The following is a 13,723-nucleotide window of genomic DNA, read 5'->3' as shown; positions in this document are numbered from 1 at the left end:
TGTCTATTTTCAGCCGCTGGAGAAGGGAGTGACGTAGACAATGGCAATATACAGGATTTACTCAACGATACAGGTGAGTAAAACACACGTGTGCTTTGCTTGTGTGAGATGAAGAAAAGCGAAAGAATGCTGTCAGTCAGGCTGTCTGTTCAGTCACAGTTTACTTGTGTACAAGAAAAGCTGTCGGTACTAGCTTGCATGCTATGTTAAGCTTGTGCAAGCTTTATCGTTTGTTTGGTTAAATTAAAAGAAAAGAAAAGATAGGAAATTCTTTGTTATCAAAACTACTCATAAATAATCGGTAGACCTTTATTTTTTCTCTCTTTTCTGTAAAGTAAATTCTTTCGCTGGTACAATAAAGTGCCACTCATGACCATTGATAAAATGGCAGAACAATAAAAACACTTCTCGTCCCCCGCGCATTGGTCGGATTAATTGAGCTAAGCCGGTCAACGCATCGGTTTTCACTTAACGTACCAACAAACGCATGCATCATGTGCATGCTTCCACGAGCTAATTGTGGCCAATAAATGGTTAGGTTTTGTATCGTGGCATGGTTCTCAAGCCTTCACGTGCAATTTGTCGTGACCGGCATTATTCGTTTGGCAAGGTTCAATATATCAATTCTCAATCAAAACAACAAGAAAACTGTGTGCAAACACAAACTAAGCCGTTGAAGGATGGCGCATTCTTACTTTCTTCACGATCGTTTTTTTATGTTCTTAGGTTCATTCATTATTCTGCTTTTTTGTGCTAGTCGGTTTTGTTTGTTTACGTTTGTTGTCCAAATCATTATAGCATTGTTTTCTTTTCATCATTCTTTACAGATTCCGAGCTTTCTTCTCTATCCCATCTTGGTAAGTGCGCCGTCACCTGAAGTACTCATTAACCTTATCTGTTTATTTACATGTTTTACATTTGTGAAGTTGCGTCAATGTTGCCAGATTATTGCAATTGTATGTTATTTTATTTCATATTATTTTCGATGAAAACTTTTTTTATTATACGCCATGTTGTTTATTCTGTTCATGTTGTAATTCGGTTTGTTTACGCTAAAAAACATTTTTAATTACTTCGGCAAAGAAAATATACACTTGGCTGTGTAAATATTTATTACGGATGCATATCTTTTTTGTCGGTTAAGTGTTTAAATCTATAATTAACTGTATTAAGTGTTGTTTCACTTAATCTCAAACACTTTTCATAGTGCTTGAAGACAGAGTGTGTCTAGTCCTAATCCACCAACCACTCGAGTTAATATATGCGACAAAGCAAAAAGGCGACTAAAAAGTAGCACGGATAGGAATTCAGGTTGGGAATTAGCGTTTATTGTAGGAATATGGTATTATTCTAGTACGTTACTCAAAGATAACGTGGAACGGAAATACTGTGTTGAAAATTTATTACACTTTGGTATTTATTTTACACCTGTGTAAGTCTAAAAATAAAATGGCCTTCATTTTATGGTATCAAGCAAAATCCTGCCATAAAAAAATATGTAAAAAAAAGAAAAAGTGCCATAATTAATCTTATCAAGGCGTTAGAAAGCGGATGGAACTTTAACCTTTTTTCTACACTTACTTCTGGAAAACTTTGGCAAAAGTAACTGATAAAATAAGATCGAGCTTTGTTTAGCAAACCAGCATTTTGGGTGCTATAAAATGTATTTATGTTATCATATTTTTCTCTCTCTCGAATGGTATCAACCCATAGTATGTCCATGCTACATGTTGATTGTAGTTGTTTTGTATTTTTTTATCAAGTCAACGGAAGAGTATATCTTGATTTATTTATATCATCAGCAGCTCACCGCATGACGCTACACATCAATGGCGGCTTGCCATATGGTGATAGTAAAAGCGATACAGAAACTAATCTAGCGAAGGACAAAATATTGACAATCGTTGGCGTAAAGCGAGTCGTTTTAAGAATAAATACAATACGTATAAACTGCCCTAGGGTGGGTGGAACACTGAATACCAAACAAATTAGAGCTAGAAAGAGATCGCGATATGTCTTAGGGGTGGCAAAAAAAAATTGAGCGCCGAGTAGAGCGAATGATTGCTGTAACTCCCTACGCTAATTCATTACATTTTGATTTGATCGGCTTCCGGGTGCACGGTCACAGAACGTGATTGCATTGTGGTGGAAAGTGTAACGTTAAGCACACATGTCCGTGACACATTTTATGGTACGAAAGCGATTGTTCGTTGTTATTTTGATTGATTGGCAGAACATACATAATTATTCAAATTCTGCCATAAATTATAGTTTAATTGAATTTTATGGTTAAATTATTAAGTTTCTTTAATTTAAGTTTTTTACGTACCCTTGAATAAGATTAAACATAGAATTGAACATGCTGATAGTGTAGGATTCGCTAGTCTATTATCTATCCTACACACAACGAAAACAATCTAATCGCTAGTCTGGTTATCAGACGCCACGGCTGTGTCGCCACAGTTTAAAAATGGTATCCTTCAAGGATATATCTCACCAGTGTCATTGCTCTTCTCAGGGAGAGAGAAAAAGAGATACGACATTGGAGTGATTTGCCCTTAGTGAAAAAAAAACATATCTTCGTATATATGTAAGACATGAATTTAATGTACACAGACGTATTGTTTACGTAGCATTAAGTTGTGTTACAACGCAAGCAGCTGAAAGTTTGTAACCCAACAAAAAGGGTAACCGTATATCCGGGCAGCATTGTGATTCACGCTCCACATACATATTGATGGAATCAATTATTAACATTTAGAGCACGGATCCGCTTTTGACGTATCGCGTACAGCTCCAATTTCATTCGCGATATCTCTTTACCACTTTTTATGTTCGGCTGCCCGTGTGTTTTTTGTTGCTTTTTAAACCTCCATATCGATTGCACACAATGTTGCGTACTAGCGGGCAATGTAAAATCCTCCCCGCGGTGTGTTACTATTTTTAGCACCACTGGAAGCGATGTACGAGAACTGTCTCGTGAGAATCGTTTTTTGTAATACATTTCCATCCCCTCCACCCGGGTGCACCCGGGTTCACACCCCCTCGCACCGGACTGTCCTGTGAAGGGAGAGTCCCACTGGACGCATGGAAATTGTTGGCTTATCTCCAAGGGAAGCTACACGGAACGTTATCGATTGTGCCGGAAACGACCCGAACATTGCACGACGATCTTAGGTCCGACCTGGCACGAAAGCGAAAGTGCCTTATAAACTTGACGCCAGCGATTTGTCACTTATCAGCGGTGGTCGATGGCGTTCTTTTTTTTTGTTACGTTCTGAGGATTATGCATATGATTGGAAAATTCTCCATTCCGGGGGGCTCGTTCCGAACCGAATTAGTGTATTGCACACGGGAAGTAGTGGTGGTAGTAATCGGTGTAGTAATCGCAAAACACGATTCGAGATCGTTCGAGCGTTTGACGTCAGAAACTGTGCCAAAGAGTGCAATAATGGCGCAATAATCTGGGCGCGTTCCCATTATGTGCCGCACACACATTATGCTCATCAGGTTTCCACAACTCAGAATCGAACATTTTCGTAACGCTTTCCGATGTAGTTTCCAAGGTGATGTTGGTGATGGTGCAGCAAACCAGGACGACGACAGCTTCCCCATTGACGTCACGGTTGTTCGTAGAATTGAGATTTTGAAATCCCCCAAAACGAATGTATATTACTAAATTGGTGGGTTTTTTCGTGTGTGTGTCTGTCTGCTTCATAAATCTGGAACATATATATTAACGAACACGAAACGATGTACAGGAATTGATTGCGCATCTGTAGGTGGACACTGTTGATAGACTATATAATTGAGACCGTATTTCGGTTGACTGGATGATCTTTCGTTGGGGAAGTATAAGTAGTGTACGAAAATAGAATCTCCCTCTATCTGCTAGACATGTTGGCGGCTCGACACCCTGTCCGCACTATGAAAGGTAGTAGTAAAGTATCGTGATATTATTCGAGTGGGATGAGTGTGACGATGAGTTGTGACGATTGATTATTCCGGAGGTAGTTCAGCTTGGTGGTGCCGGGTGCCATTAACCCGCCATCGTTAGATTATGACAGAGTCCGGTCCGGTAAAGCTGGTCTTTCGTAGTCTGATAGAGAGATTTCATTGGTCAGGTGTGGTTACCTTCAAGGTTAGCATGTGTGTTTTGTGGATAAATTATTGTGGTCAGCTAAAAATACCACTCGATGCCACTGTTGCCTTTGCTCGGTTTTATTTTTGTTCACACAAAAAGGGGCAATAATGGAACGCAAAAATTACAACATAAAATATATCCATTCATTTGTCAGAATGGGTGTCTGGGGGCGCATTTAATTACGCTCGTAAAGAGTGCGGTTCACTATCCGCGACCAGTAAGACGCAGTGAAATTTGAATGATTCTCTATATACGCAATATGCGCTCTTCGTCTGCGATCTGATAGCGTAAACAATAGCAACACAACTTAACAAATAAACAAAAAGCTAATCCATCTGTTCATGTTCAGGGGGGAGGCTCAATATAACGGCCAACCGTACAAAAAAATCCCCATATGTCCATCATTTTTGGCGATTCTACGTGAGGTGCATAGTGTGCCGGGTGTATTGCATTGGCTGTGAAGAAAACAAAGGCACCATAATTATGTTTACGTTTCCCTTTCGGCTACTGCTGGAAAATGGTTAGTAAAATTAATGCAAACGGAATGTTTGACCGAAAGGAATTTTTCATAAACGATCGCATGAGATGCCGCGCCTCCAATTGCTGGTCGATTCTGGTCGATCTTCAGACGGTGGGTGATATCATTCCAGCCGTAAAGACAAATATTGTTATGAATTCTTCGCCTTTTGCTGAAGACACAACAGGATGGATGGATTTAGCATAAATGTTTTTGCTAGGGAATTCCAGCGGGAAAACTTCAAAGCGAACGTGAGGAATCAATGTTCCAACTGGTAAGCTTTATTTACCTTTTTGCACTCTGTGATTGCGTGAAAACACGGCTGGAACCGCTTTTTCGTCACGCAACTGCACTAGATGCACTAGAACTGATGATGGAAAACCCATAGTATTACCCCCTTTTTTTGCGTGCGAGACGAAAAGGCTGTCATATCTGTGCGATATGAAAGATTCGCGTTAACAACGGCTCTAATGCGCTGTGTCAATAGTGGAAAAATACCTCCGCTCGGTTGCAAACTGTCATGCAAATATGGCTGTCCGGGCGCACCTGGGTGGAGGGTGATATGAGCCGGGGTTACTGTTCGCCTGGTGACAAGGCCGCTTTCGCCCCGGGGTAAATTCGATTAACATCTTCAAGCGCACTCATCCAACGTACAGCGATAACACGATGCATGCGCCCTGTTGAACAGTCGCGAGAAAATGCGAGCTTGATGAAAAGATAAAACAAAAATTACAGTTTTATCGCATGGTGTTGAATAATTACTGCACGCACTGTATTCGTGTGGCGCTTTATCTCTCTCTCTCTCTCTCTCTCTCTCTCTCTCTCCCTCTCCGTCTGGGTGATTCGTTGCGTAGCGACGATTTGGCTATGTGAGAACAGCCGTCTCGCGTACTATGGGAACGATCGTATTTGATCGCTGAGGTCGACACTCGCGGCAAAAAACCGCGTACGCGTGTGTGATCGCGAGTGGCTCGATCGCGCTTAGCAACAGTGCCTGGCTACGGCGACGGCAGTCACGAAACATCTGCAAAGAAGCAATGGACCAAACGAACAAACGAATAAGTCCACGGAAATGAGAAAGAGATCGTGACCGATCTTGCATCCTTCTCCGCACCAGGGGCAGAGGCATGATGTAGGACCTAACAAAACTATTCCCCAAAAAGAAGGGAACCGAAGGAAGGGTTATCAAAATGGGACAAAACTTCATAAAAAAAAAATACACGGCTGGTTGGTTTTTGAGTATGGCCCATGGGAGCGTTTCTGTTTTGTCTCGAGGGCTAATTCCAAATCGGTCGGTATCGTGTATACTTTCACAGTAAACCCCCCCATCCCAACACTAGCACTGAATTGAACAGCTGATCAGATACACGAGTATTGTTTCGAGTTGGAAACTGATATCTCTGTGCGGTAGCTTATCGCGTAGGAAATTTTTTTTAAATTAATTTATTGCTGATTCACCGTCCAAAGGCTCTCTGGCCAGATGGAGAGATCCTATTCCTCTTTTTTTTGCGGTTTTACTATCGAGCAAAGCATGGAACGCTTTCCTTTGCTGATAACGCTACAATTTACACTTTAACCCAGGAGATGATGCACAATCCGCTACAAACCGAAACGGGTCGCCTCCCGATAGGTCGCCCCCATTCGAGGTAATCGCGTTCGCGAAGGTCAACTGTGGGATCTTGGGGGCTTTTCCATACTCCATTCTATTCGCGCCTTTTGCTCGGCGAATTCACACCAATTTCGGGATCCGGGTTTTTGTCAGAGGGATAGGAAAGGTGCTATAAAGTAATCCATTACGTTTGGTGCCAATTCGCTAGCGCAACATCAAGGCGTAAGGCCTGACGTGAAAGGCGCCACAAAGCGTGCGCAGCTGTCAATCTTTATCGAGACGCGAGAATGTAAATCTAAACGCCAACGAAAGCAAAATGGTCGCTTCGCAACCAAAGCGCAAACAATAGTGCTAGACTATTGTAATTGTTTGTTTTGCAAAAGAAACAATGAGAAAACTGTTGTACAAACAATTGAGGTTGAATGGGGTGAGTTCCTCCCATCGAAGTCGTAGTCATCGACTTGGGCAATACACCTCACGAAGTAGTGTGGTAAGGTTTTTGAGTTGCGGGAGAAAGTAAACTAACAATCTAGCCCGTCTAGGTCATCTGGCAAAATGCTGATACGACGTCTCTGGTGGCGACACTAATCCTCCGGAATCGTTCCGATCTCACCCATTAGCAACAGTGGGAAGCTGGGATTTTTGGCTCAAAAATAAACCAAACTTTGAGCTGTAACAGTGCCAGAGTACAGACACACACACGCTTGTTGGGAAGACTCCGGACGAAGTTCCCTCCCTATATCTCATACTGGCTGACAAGGTACCTTCAGTAGTGTTCTAGTTTTTGACGCTGCCTTGTCCGCATGCGGAGTAATCCGATACAATGTACACTTTTTAACTTGTTTTCTCTTGATCTTGTTCTCCTCTGCTCTTGTACCGTCTGGTACAGTCAAGCCATCAGCAGTGTAGTAGTGCTGATCATGCATAATTCTCTCTCTGACTGTATAGGACTACGTCTCTAACCCTTCCGATTTACTCTAACACCCTGGCTGTTTGGCCTCCATCGGGCCCGGCTGTGTCGCCATGGCGAAGGCAACCTAGTTTTAAATAACTACTGCATCTCCATTCCCTCCTTATTTCTCATTAGAGTAAGATTATGCTGTGCTCTGCTCACTATTAAACTTGTGCATGTCGTGAAGCTGCGACTCGTATCAATAGTACGCTTTGCTATTTATACAAAACCTCACCCTTTTCGGATGGATTGTGTCACTAGTGTTGGTGTAGCCCCCCGGCGGTTTGCTTGTAGTTGCGGTTTTTTTTTTGCTACGACAGAGTTATGTTTATTTTCGCTCAATAAGTGTAGGGCTTTTTTGTAGGGTGAGGCCTTTTCTATCAACAAATTGATATAATTGCCCGTACGGATGGGAATTCCTAGTGGAAATCATCAAGTTGGTAGGTTCATATTGATCGCCCCCATCCCCGGGCTAACCACACATTCATATCCAATGTGGTTTGTCTTCTCCGAAGTCCGAAACGGAAACATAGGCTCGAACATGCTGGCGTGTTGCATCACGAACAACACGCACCGGTGGCATTTATTATCTGAACCTACCTCAAGACCTTCCTCATTTCTAGTCCACAATTAGCGCCGCGCGTACACCTTTGCCTTCGCGCTGATGGCGCTCTGTTTTGTGTGGCAGGGTTTTGTACTACATTTCAAGGGTGTCTGTACACCCTTGCGGTGCAATACATCGGGTAAACAGTTTTTGGCGCCATCCCGGCCCGATTTGCAACACAATGTAAACCACTGTCGAGTGGATTGGGGAAAACAAAAAAAAAACCCATTAACAGCACGCTAGCGCCGATCGACCTCGATCGATGGGTTGAAAAATCATTTTGAAAAAAAATGTTTTTAAAAATATACGACAAAATAAAAAACTCATTTTGTTACCCACCCCTTTCCTGGTAGCTTATAAAATAGGGGAGCGGAAAAAAACGCGCTACTAATAGTCAGAAATTGTGCTGAAACACTTTCTCTTCCGCCCGTGGCGTTCGTACGGTTTGGACTTTGGTACGTGCCTCCATTCCTCAGGACAGAACGGAGAACAGCACACTTTGCAAATGCATCGATCGCGTTACACAGCACTTCTGGTGCACGAATCCGCGGTTGGGGGGTAGTGGAGTCGCAATAGAACGGTAATGGCCGTTCTGTTCCTCATCAGTAAGCGAAAAAAAAACACACACAACCCTTCGTACCCTATTTGTATGGGGTGCAAATATGTTCGCAGTGTCCAATTTCGAAGAGGGCTTACTTACCAATTGCTGGAGAAGACACTGACCCGTACGATCGCCCTCTTCCCAGTCGGTAACGGCCTGTTGCCCTAGCAACAACCGCACCACATTGCGGCCGAAACTTTGAACCATCCTCGAGCACGCGCGCGCGTGTGTGTGTGTGGGTTTGGCGAGCTGAAAATCGAGTCCACCAAGTGATAACGATCGGTACACCGTCGTACGGCAAGGAGGGCATTACAAAGGTTATCATAAAAATCGATGCAAGGGGTTTGGTCGGCTTTTTGGGGAAGGGGGGGGGGGGGGGGGGGGGGGGAAGTGTGGGGAAGGATTACAAGGAGATGGCGCCCTGCTGTAAGGGGCTGCTGTTTGTTTGCTGTCTGCTGGACTATTTTTACCATCGCTGAAGCGGCTATATTTGGATTCGTATTACCGTTGCACTTATCAGGAGATGTATTCAGATGGGAATACAATCTTTCATTAATAAAGAACCACCTCGGTACACTGAGGTACGCTTCAATGTGCGGAATTATCACAATGCTATGGCACCGATAATGGGTTTGTGGCTTCTTTTTGTAATCGGATCGGACACAGTTAACAATCCATTGACCGCGATTTCGTTGGTTCTCCGTGTCCGGGGGGGAAACTTAGTATTGGGAACCCGTAACGTTGTACATGATTGGTTTTAATTGATGGGCACGATTGGTTCGCATTGGGCCATCGTGCAGAGCAGTGCTACACAGAATGACAGCCCACCATGTTTAATTGCTACTGATTGCGTTTCGCGACGAGTTGAATAGATTGGAGGATGGGGTTTTTTTTGGAGCACCGTAATAGAGCCGCCATGTTCCTTTTTTTTGAGTGACATGTCAATTTGTTTGTAAATCGTTTGTGAGTCATATTTCCTTTTTGTATGAATATCTATTAACAAAAAAAATCGATTAAGAATATGACATTCCAAAAGAATCCATTGTAAGTAGTGATGGACGGAACGATAAGTTCTATTAGCTCCGAACCAGGAACGGAACGAAACTAGTAGCTGTTAGTACGCCATTGTTAAATATAAGTATCATCGTTATAAATTATTTGAAAATTATTCCAGTAATAGCATGGAAGTTTTCCAATCAACTTGACCATTAGTAATGTTAATAAAAAATGCATTCTAATGGTCTATTTCTGTAGAGAATGGTTTAGAGACAGATGGAACGTGTAGATAAAAAAAAGTTGATTGCCTTCGCTTGTTCCCATCCACTAGCTGGATGCATAATGGATATAGTTTACCATCGGTGAATGCCAAGGTTGATCGGAAGATAAGACCCATCCCCACCCACGGATGTCCCGATCCATCAAAGTCCCATCGCATCCAATGTCCTTCTGTTGGGTTTGTGGTTTTTTGTCCTGCCCGAAAGCGACCGAAAGTCTTGCACGTTTGGTTAAATTTAGTAGCAATCCACTAAATGTCCCGTAGCAGCCATTTTGTTGCCAACAAAGAAGTATCCAATCGCTCGGAATCGGCGCGACTGACGGAGTGATGACCATCGAAAATCGATAAACGTTGTCAGTGCGGAAGGACAGTCACAGTGCCACGTGTTAGATTTTTGTTGTCCTTCTTCCGACTTCTACTTGGCCACAGATTTTAAACACTCACAAAACTTTCCCAACCAACAGAAATGCTGTTTTTGCTATTTGCAATCGGATCTTTCTTCGTACCCGCCGGAATGGTAAAAGCGCGTGTGCTACTCATTATTTACACGCGCCTTTAAAGTAAGGAAAAATAAACCTAACGCGCGTCGTGAGAATTCTGAAAATAGTCTTCTCGCGGGGGTTCTTTTTCTTCTCTATCCCACCCAAAAAACCAAGAACTATCTGCATATGGTTTCCCACTTACTGGTAACGCTCCTACTGGCGCTAAACTAACACCCTCCTCCCCAGTATCCAGTTATCGCCATCGGAACCTCTCTCGCGGTATGATTTATCTTTCAGCTGCTTGGTCAAGGATTTCCCGCTTAGTTAGTATCAGACAGACATATTAACAAACCTCTTCTTCCCTGTCCCTGTCCCTGTCCCTATATATCTCAGTCTCCTCTTTCTCTCATCGCGCAACAGATTCTACTCCCCAGTAGAAACCGATTTCGTCACCGATTTTGGCTTTATGCTTGGCTCTGCGACATTACCAGAGGACGGTTACGGAACAAACCGTTTTCGGGGCGGTGGGTGCGTTATTCTTAGCACCGGCTATTTCGCCGCACAGCACAGTTCGGATTGCAGTGTGGCGAACTCGGGTTTGATTGCGTGGCAGTCAAAACCCAAGGGGAGATGGTCATATGACAGTGGCGATGTAGTTATGTTGCGCGTGGTCAAAAGTGCGTTCGCGTAACGGATTCGATGACGGGGTGGGTTAGACCCGTGGCGTCAGTCAGGGGTGGTGTCTTTGTACCAAAACGAAAAAAAAGCCTCAAACAAAATTTGTCACTCATCCAAGTGTACCGATGGTTGAGTGTTGAGAGTAATTAACACACTAAGGGAATGTCCCCCCAGAGTACAGGAATAGTTTCACTTCTAGCGCCAAAAGTAGACGCCAGAAAATGCATCTCTCTCGTATGAAACACGTTGCTATTATCATTATTGATTTAAGCTTAAAATATAAATATTGTAACAATTAGTAACTTCCAAAACTTTACTGGAAAACGATTTGAAACGCTGTTAATTCCTATTCGGTGGATATTGAATTTATCTTTCAAATGTCACATTAGAATATCCCACAATAGATCATTTGAAAAAGGCGACTTTCACGCGAACACTAGTGGCTGTGATATTTTTATTTCATACTACGATCTAATTTTAGTTTGCCAAAGGTACCCAACGTCCCAAAAATGTAGTTCCTCTAGTGGTTTCTCCTCGTGGACGAACACCACTACGATGCGCGATGTAGTAGAAGCGAAGGGTTTTAGTCTATTTAATTCTTGTTCTGATTAACTCAACAGCAGCAGCATTTGTTTGGTCGATCGTAGCCGAGATTTTCCTCCCCCCGGGGCTAGAAGGATAGTGCGTGCGTCACGCCACAACGCAACCACTTCCAAGCGGCGCATCACGCAAAAAAGGCCTTCGCTTTCTCCTTCGAATTGTTTTCGGTACGGTGATCCGCAACACCGAGGGCCATTTTGTAGGGCGACACACAGGTACAGGTGTTGCACCAGCGTCGCCAAAGTGGCATAACAGCATACTTGGCTTTATGTCGCGCGCGCCATTTTATTTCGCTTTCCCCTTCGTGGAAGTTAAGAGGAAAAGCAACAAATACAATATTTGGCAAAGAATCTTATTTGACCGGCTTGGAGGTTGCATTGGTAGCATTGATTCTTCGACGATATTACAACCCTCACCACACTTTTGGGGGGTTCGTTTTCACTTCGAAGCGTGACAAAGTGACACTGTATCAGACGACGAACCGGGAAGTTACGGTTTTCCCCCGCCCGGGCTGTGTCACCCTGACTCTGTAACGCTACCAAACGCCGTCAAACGCCGTGGAGAGTGAATAAAATAATGCAACCATACGGCTAATTACACTTTCCTGCTGCTGGTACGCGGCAGAGTTCAAATCTTTGTGCGCGAAAAACGCGTCAGTAGAAAGAAGTGCAAATCGTCCACCCATCAGGGTTCGCGCACATCGCTTTTGGCGTGTTTATGAATGAACTGCGGTGGCGGCATTGCCGGTTACGCGAATGTGAAGATTTGTTTGGTTTTTTTTTTCCTTCTTCTTCTTCTCACTGCCCATTCGTCATTACCATATTCAATCTTCGCACCTCCGAAGAGACTGTACTTCGGGGGGGCGAGAAGAAGATTTTGGTTCACTTTTACTCTCGACGACGGTGGTGAATGCAACAACGGCACCGGTCGCGGTATTGATGATCGCGACGGTGACGATGATGCATGTGTTGCTTGATGTTGTCCGTTAATGCGGATCAGGTTGTTTATATGGTTCTTTTTTAAACACTGAACGAAGGGAGAAATGAATGAGTTTTTTGCAATTTGTGTATAATGCGTTGGATTATTTTCTATCATTTTCTTAGAACAATTGGTAGCGTTGATAATTAAACTACGTAAAAGTTTGTCTGCTGCTCCTGAGAAGAGAACAATTTCTTTTTTGTACTAAAATGGCAACTTTTCTAAATAAAAGAGATCTTATGTATATCCTCTGGATAATGGAATTCATTATGGTAGAACTTGAAGCAACTCGTTGAAGCTGAACTGAAGTGTTTTTATTATGCACATCGAGCCATCTCTCCATCATCCAACATGTTTTCTATTTCATGTCCGAAGGGGAATCGAACCCACCAGAGTCCCGGTCCATCCCACGCGTAATTTGTGGCGAAGGGTTTTCTTACGGTTACCCCGGTTCTTCTTGGAGAGGGTTTTATTTGAATACCATTACGTAAATGTAGTGCAATTGGCATATTTTGTGTTGATCGAGCTCAAACGATGTTGAGCAGTTCGTGAGTTTTGCGGCGTTGTTATGCAAGCTTAAATGTGTCCGAGTAAAAAAAACAACAACGGAACAATCTTGTGCAAAAGAAGGAAAGATTGATTTACAGATGTAAAAACCACTTCAGCTGGCAGTTCATCATCATGCAAATGAATGCTATAAACTGGGTTTATATGTTTTGTAAATTTTCTTTCGCACAGTACCCCATTCGGTGGGATATGGCAAGGAAAATAAGAGGAGAACCAAACTCGTACAGATCGAATCATATGCCAGTCAAGATCGACCCACCAGTTCCTTGAGCGACTTCCTATGCTTTCCACCCACCATCAATTTGCACCTGGGCCACCCCTGCGGCTATACACGTAAAGTTTCGTAAAGTAACCTCCAAGTGCAGTTAGTGCACTCGGGTTGCAGTTACACCAGCACCCACAACAAACGATAAATTTTTCGCTTCCTAGACGGCCGTTTTTTCGATGATTCAGTGTACGGTCAGAACTAAGTAGACATCCCCCCACACGGATCGATCCCCACGCGTGTCGCTGTATTTGTGTGTGTGACAATCGCAGTCCAATGCATCAAAAACCATCGGTTTGCCGGGTATTTCGTTCGTTCGTTCGGTCTCATGACCGGCATTACGGGGTGCGATCTTTACCGTCCTAGTCGTTGGCCATTCGGTCGTAAAATGCTCTCGAATGCGAGCGTTCACTTACATAAAATGCACACCAAAAGTCAGCCAAGCTTTCG

The 13,723-nt window shown here is 43.3% G+C and overlaps 1 protein-coding gene across 8 annotated transcripts in view; it reads left to right on the top strand.

Annotated features, from left to right (window-relative positions):
- Nucleotides 1–13,723, top strand: part of LOC125762247 (box A-binding factor) — an 80,080-nt gene that overhangs the window by 49,031 nt on the left and 17,326 nt on the right. For 6 of the 8 annotated variants that reach the window (XM_049424121.1, XM_049424122.1, XM_049424123.1 and 3 more), the window contains 2 exons: nucleotides 14–73; nucleotides 828–857. In XM_049424121.1, coding sequence (XP_049280078.1) covers nucleotides 14–73; nucleotides 828–857 — 90 coding nt within the window. The remainder of the gene's footprint in view (nucleotides 1–13; nucleotides 74–827; nucleotides 858–13,723) is intronic. The other 2 variants (XM_049424128.1, XM_049424129.1) reach the window with 1 other exon arrangement.

The sequence above is a fragment of the Anopheles funestus genome, chromosome 2RL, assembly GCF_943734845.2.
Source record: "Anopheles funestus chromosome 2RL, idAnoFuneDA-416_04, whole genome shotgun sequence".
Classification (NCBI taxonomy): domain Eukaryota; kingdom Metazoa; phylum Arthropoda; class Insecta; order Diptera; family Culicidae; genus Anopheles; species Anopheles funestus.
This window is presented reverse-complemented; position numbering and strand designations above follow the sequence as displayed.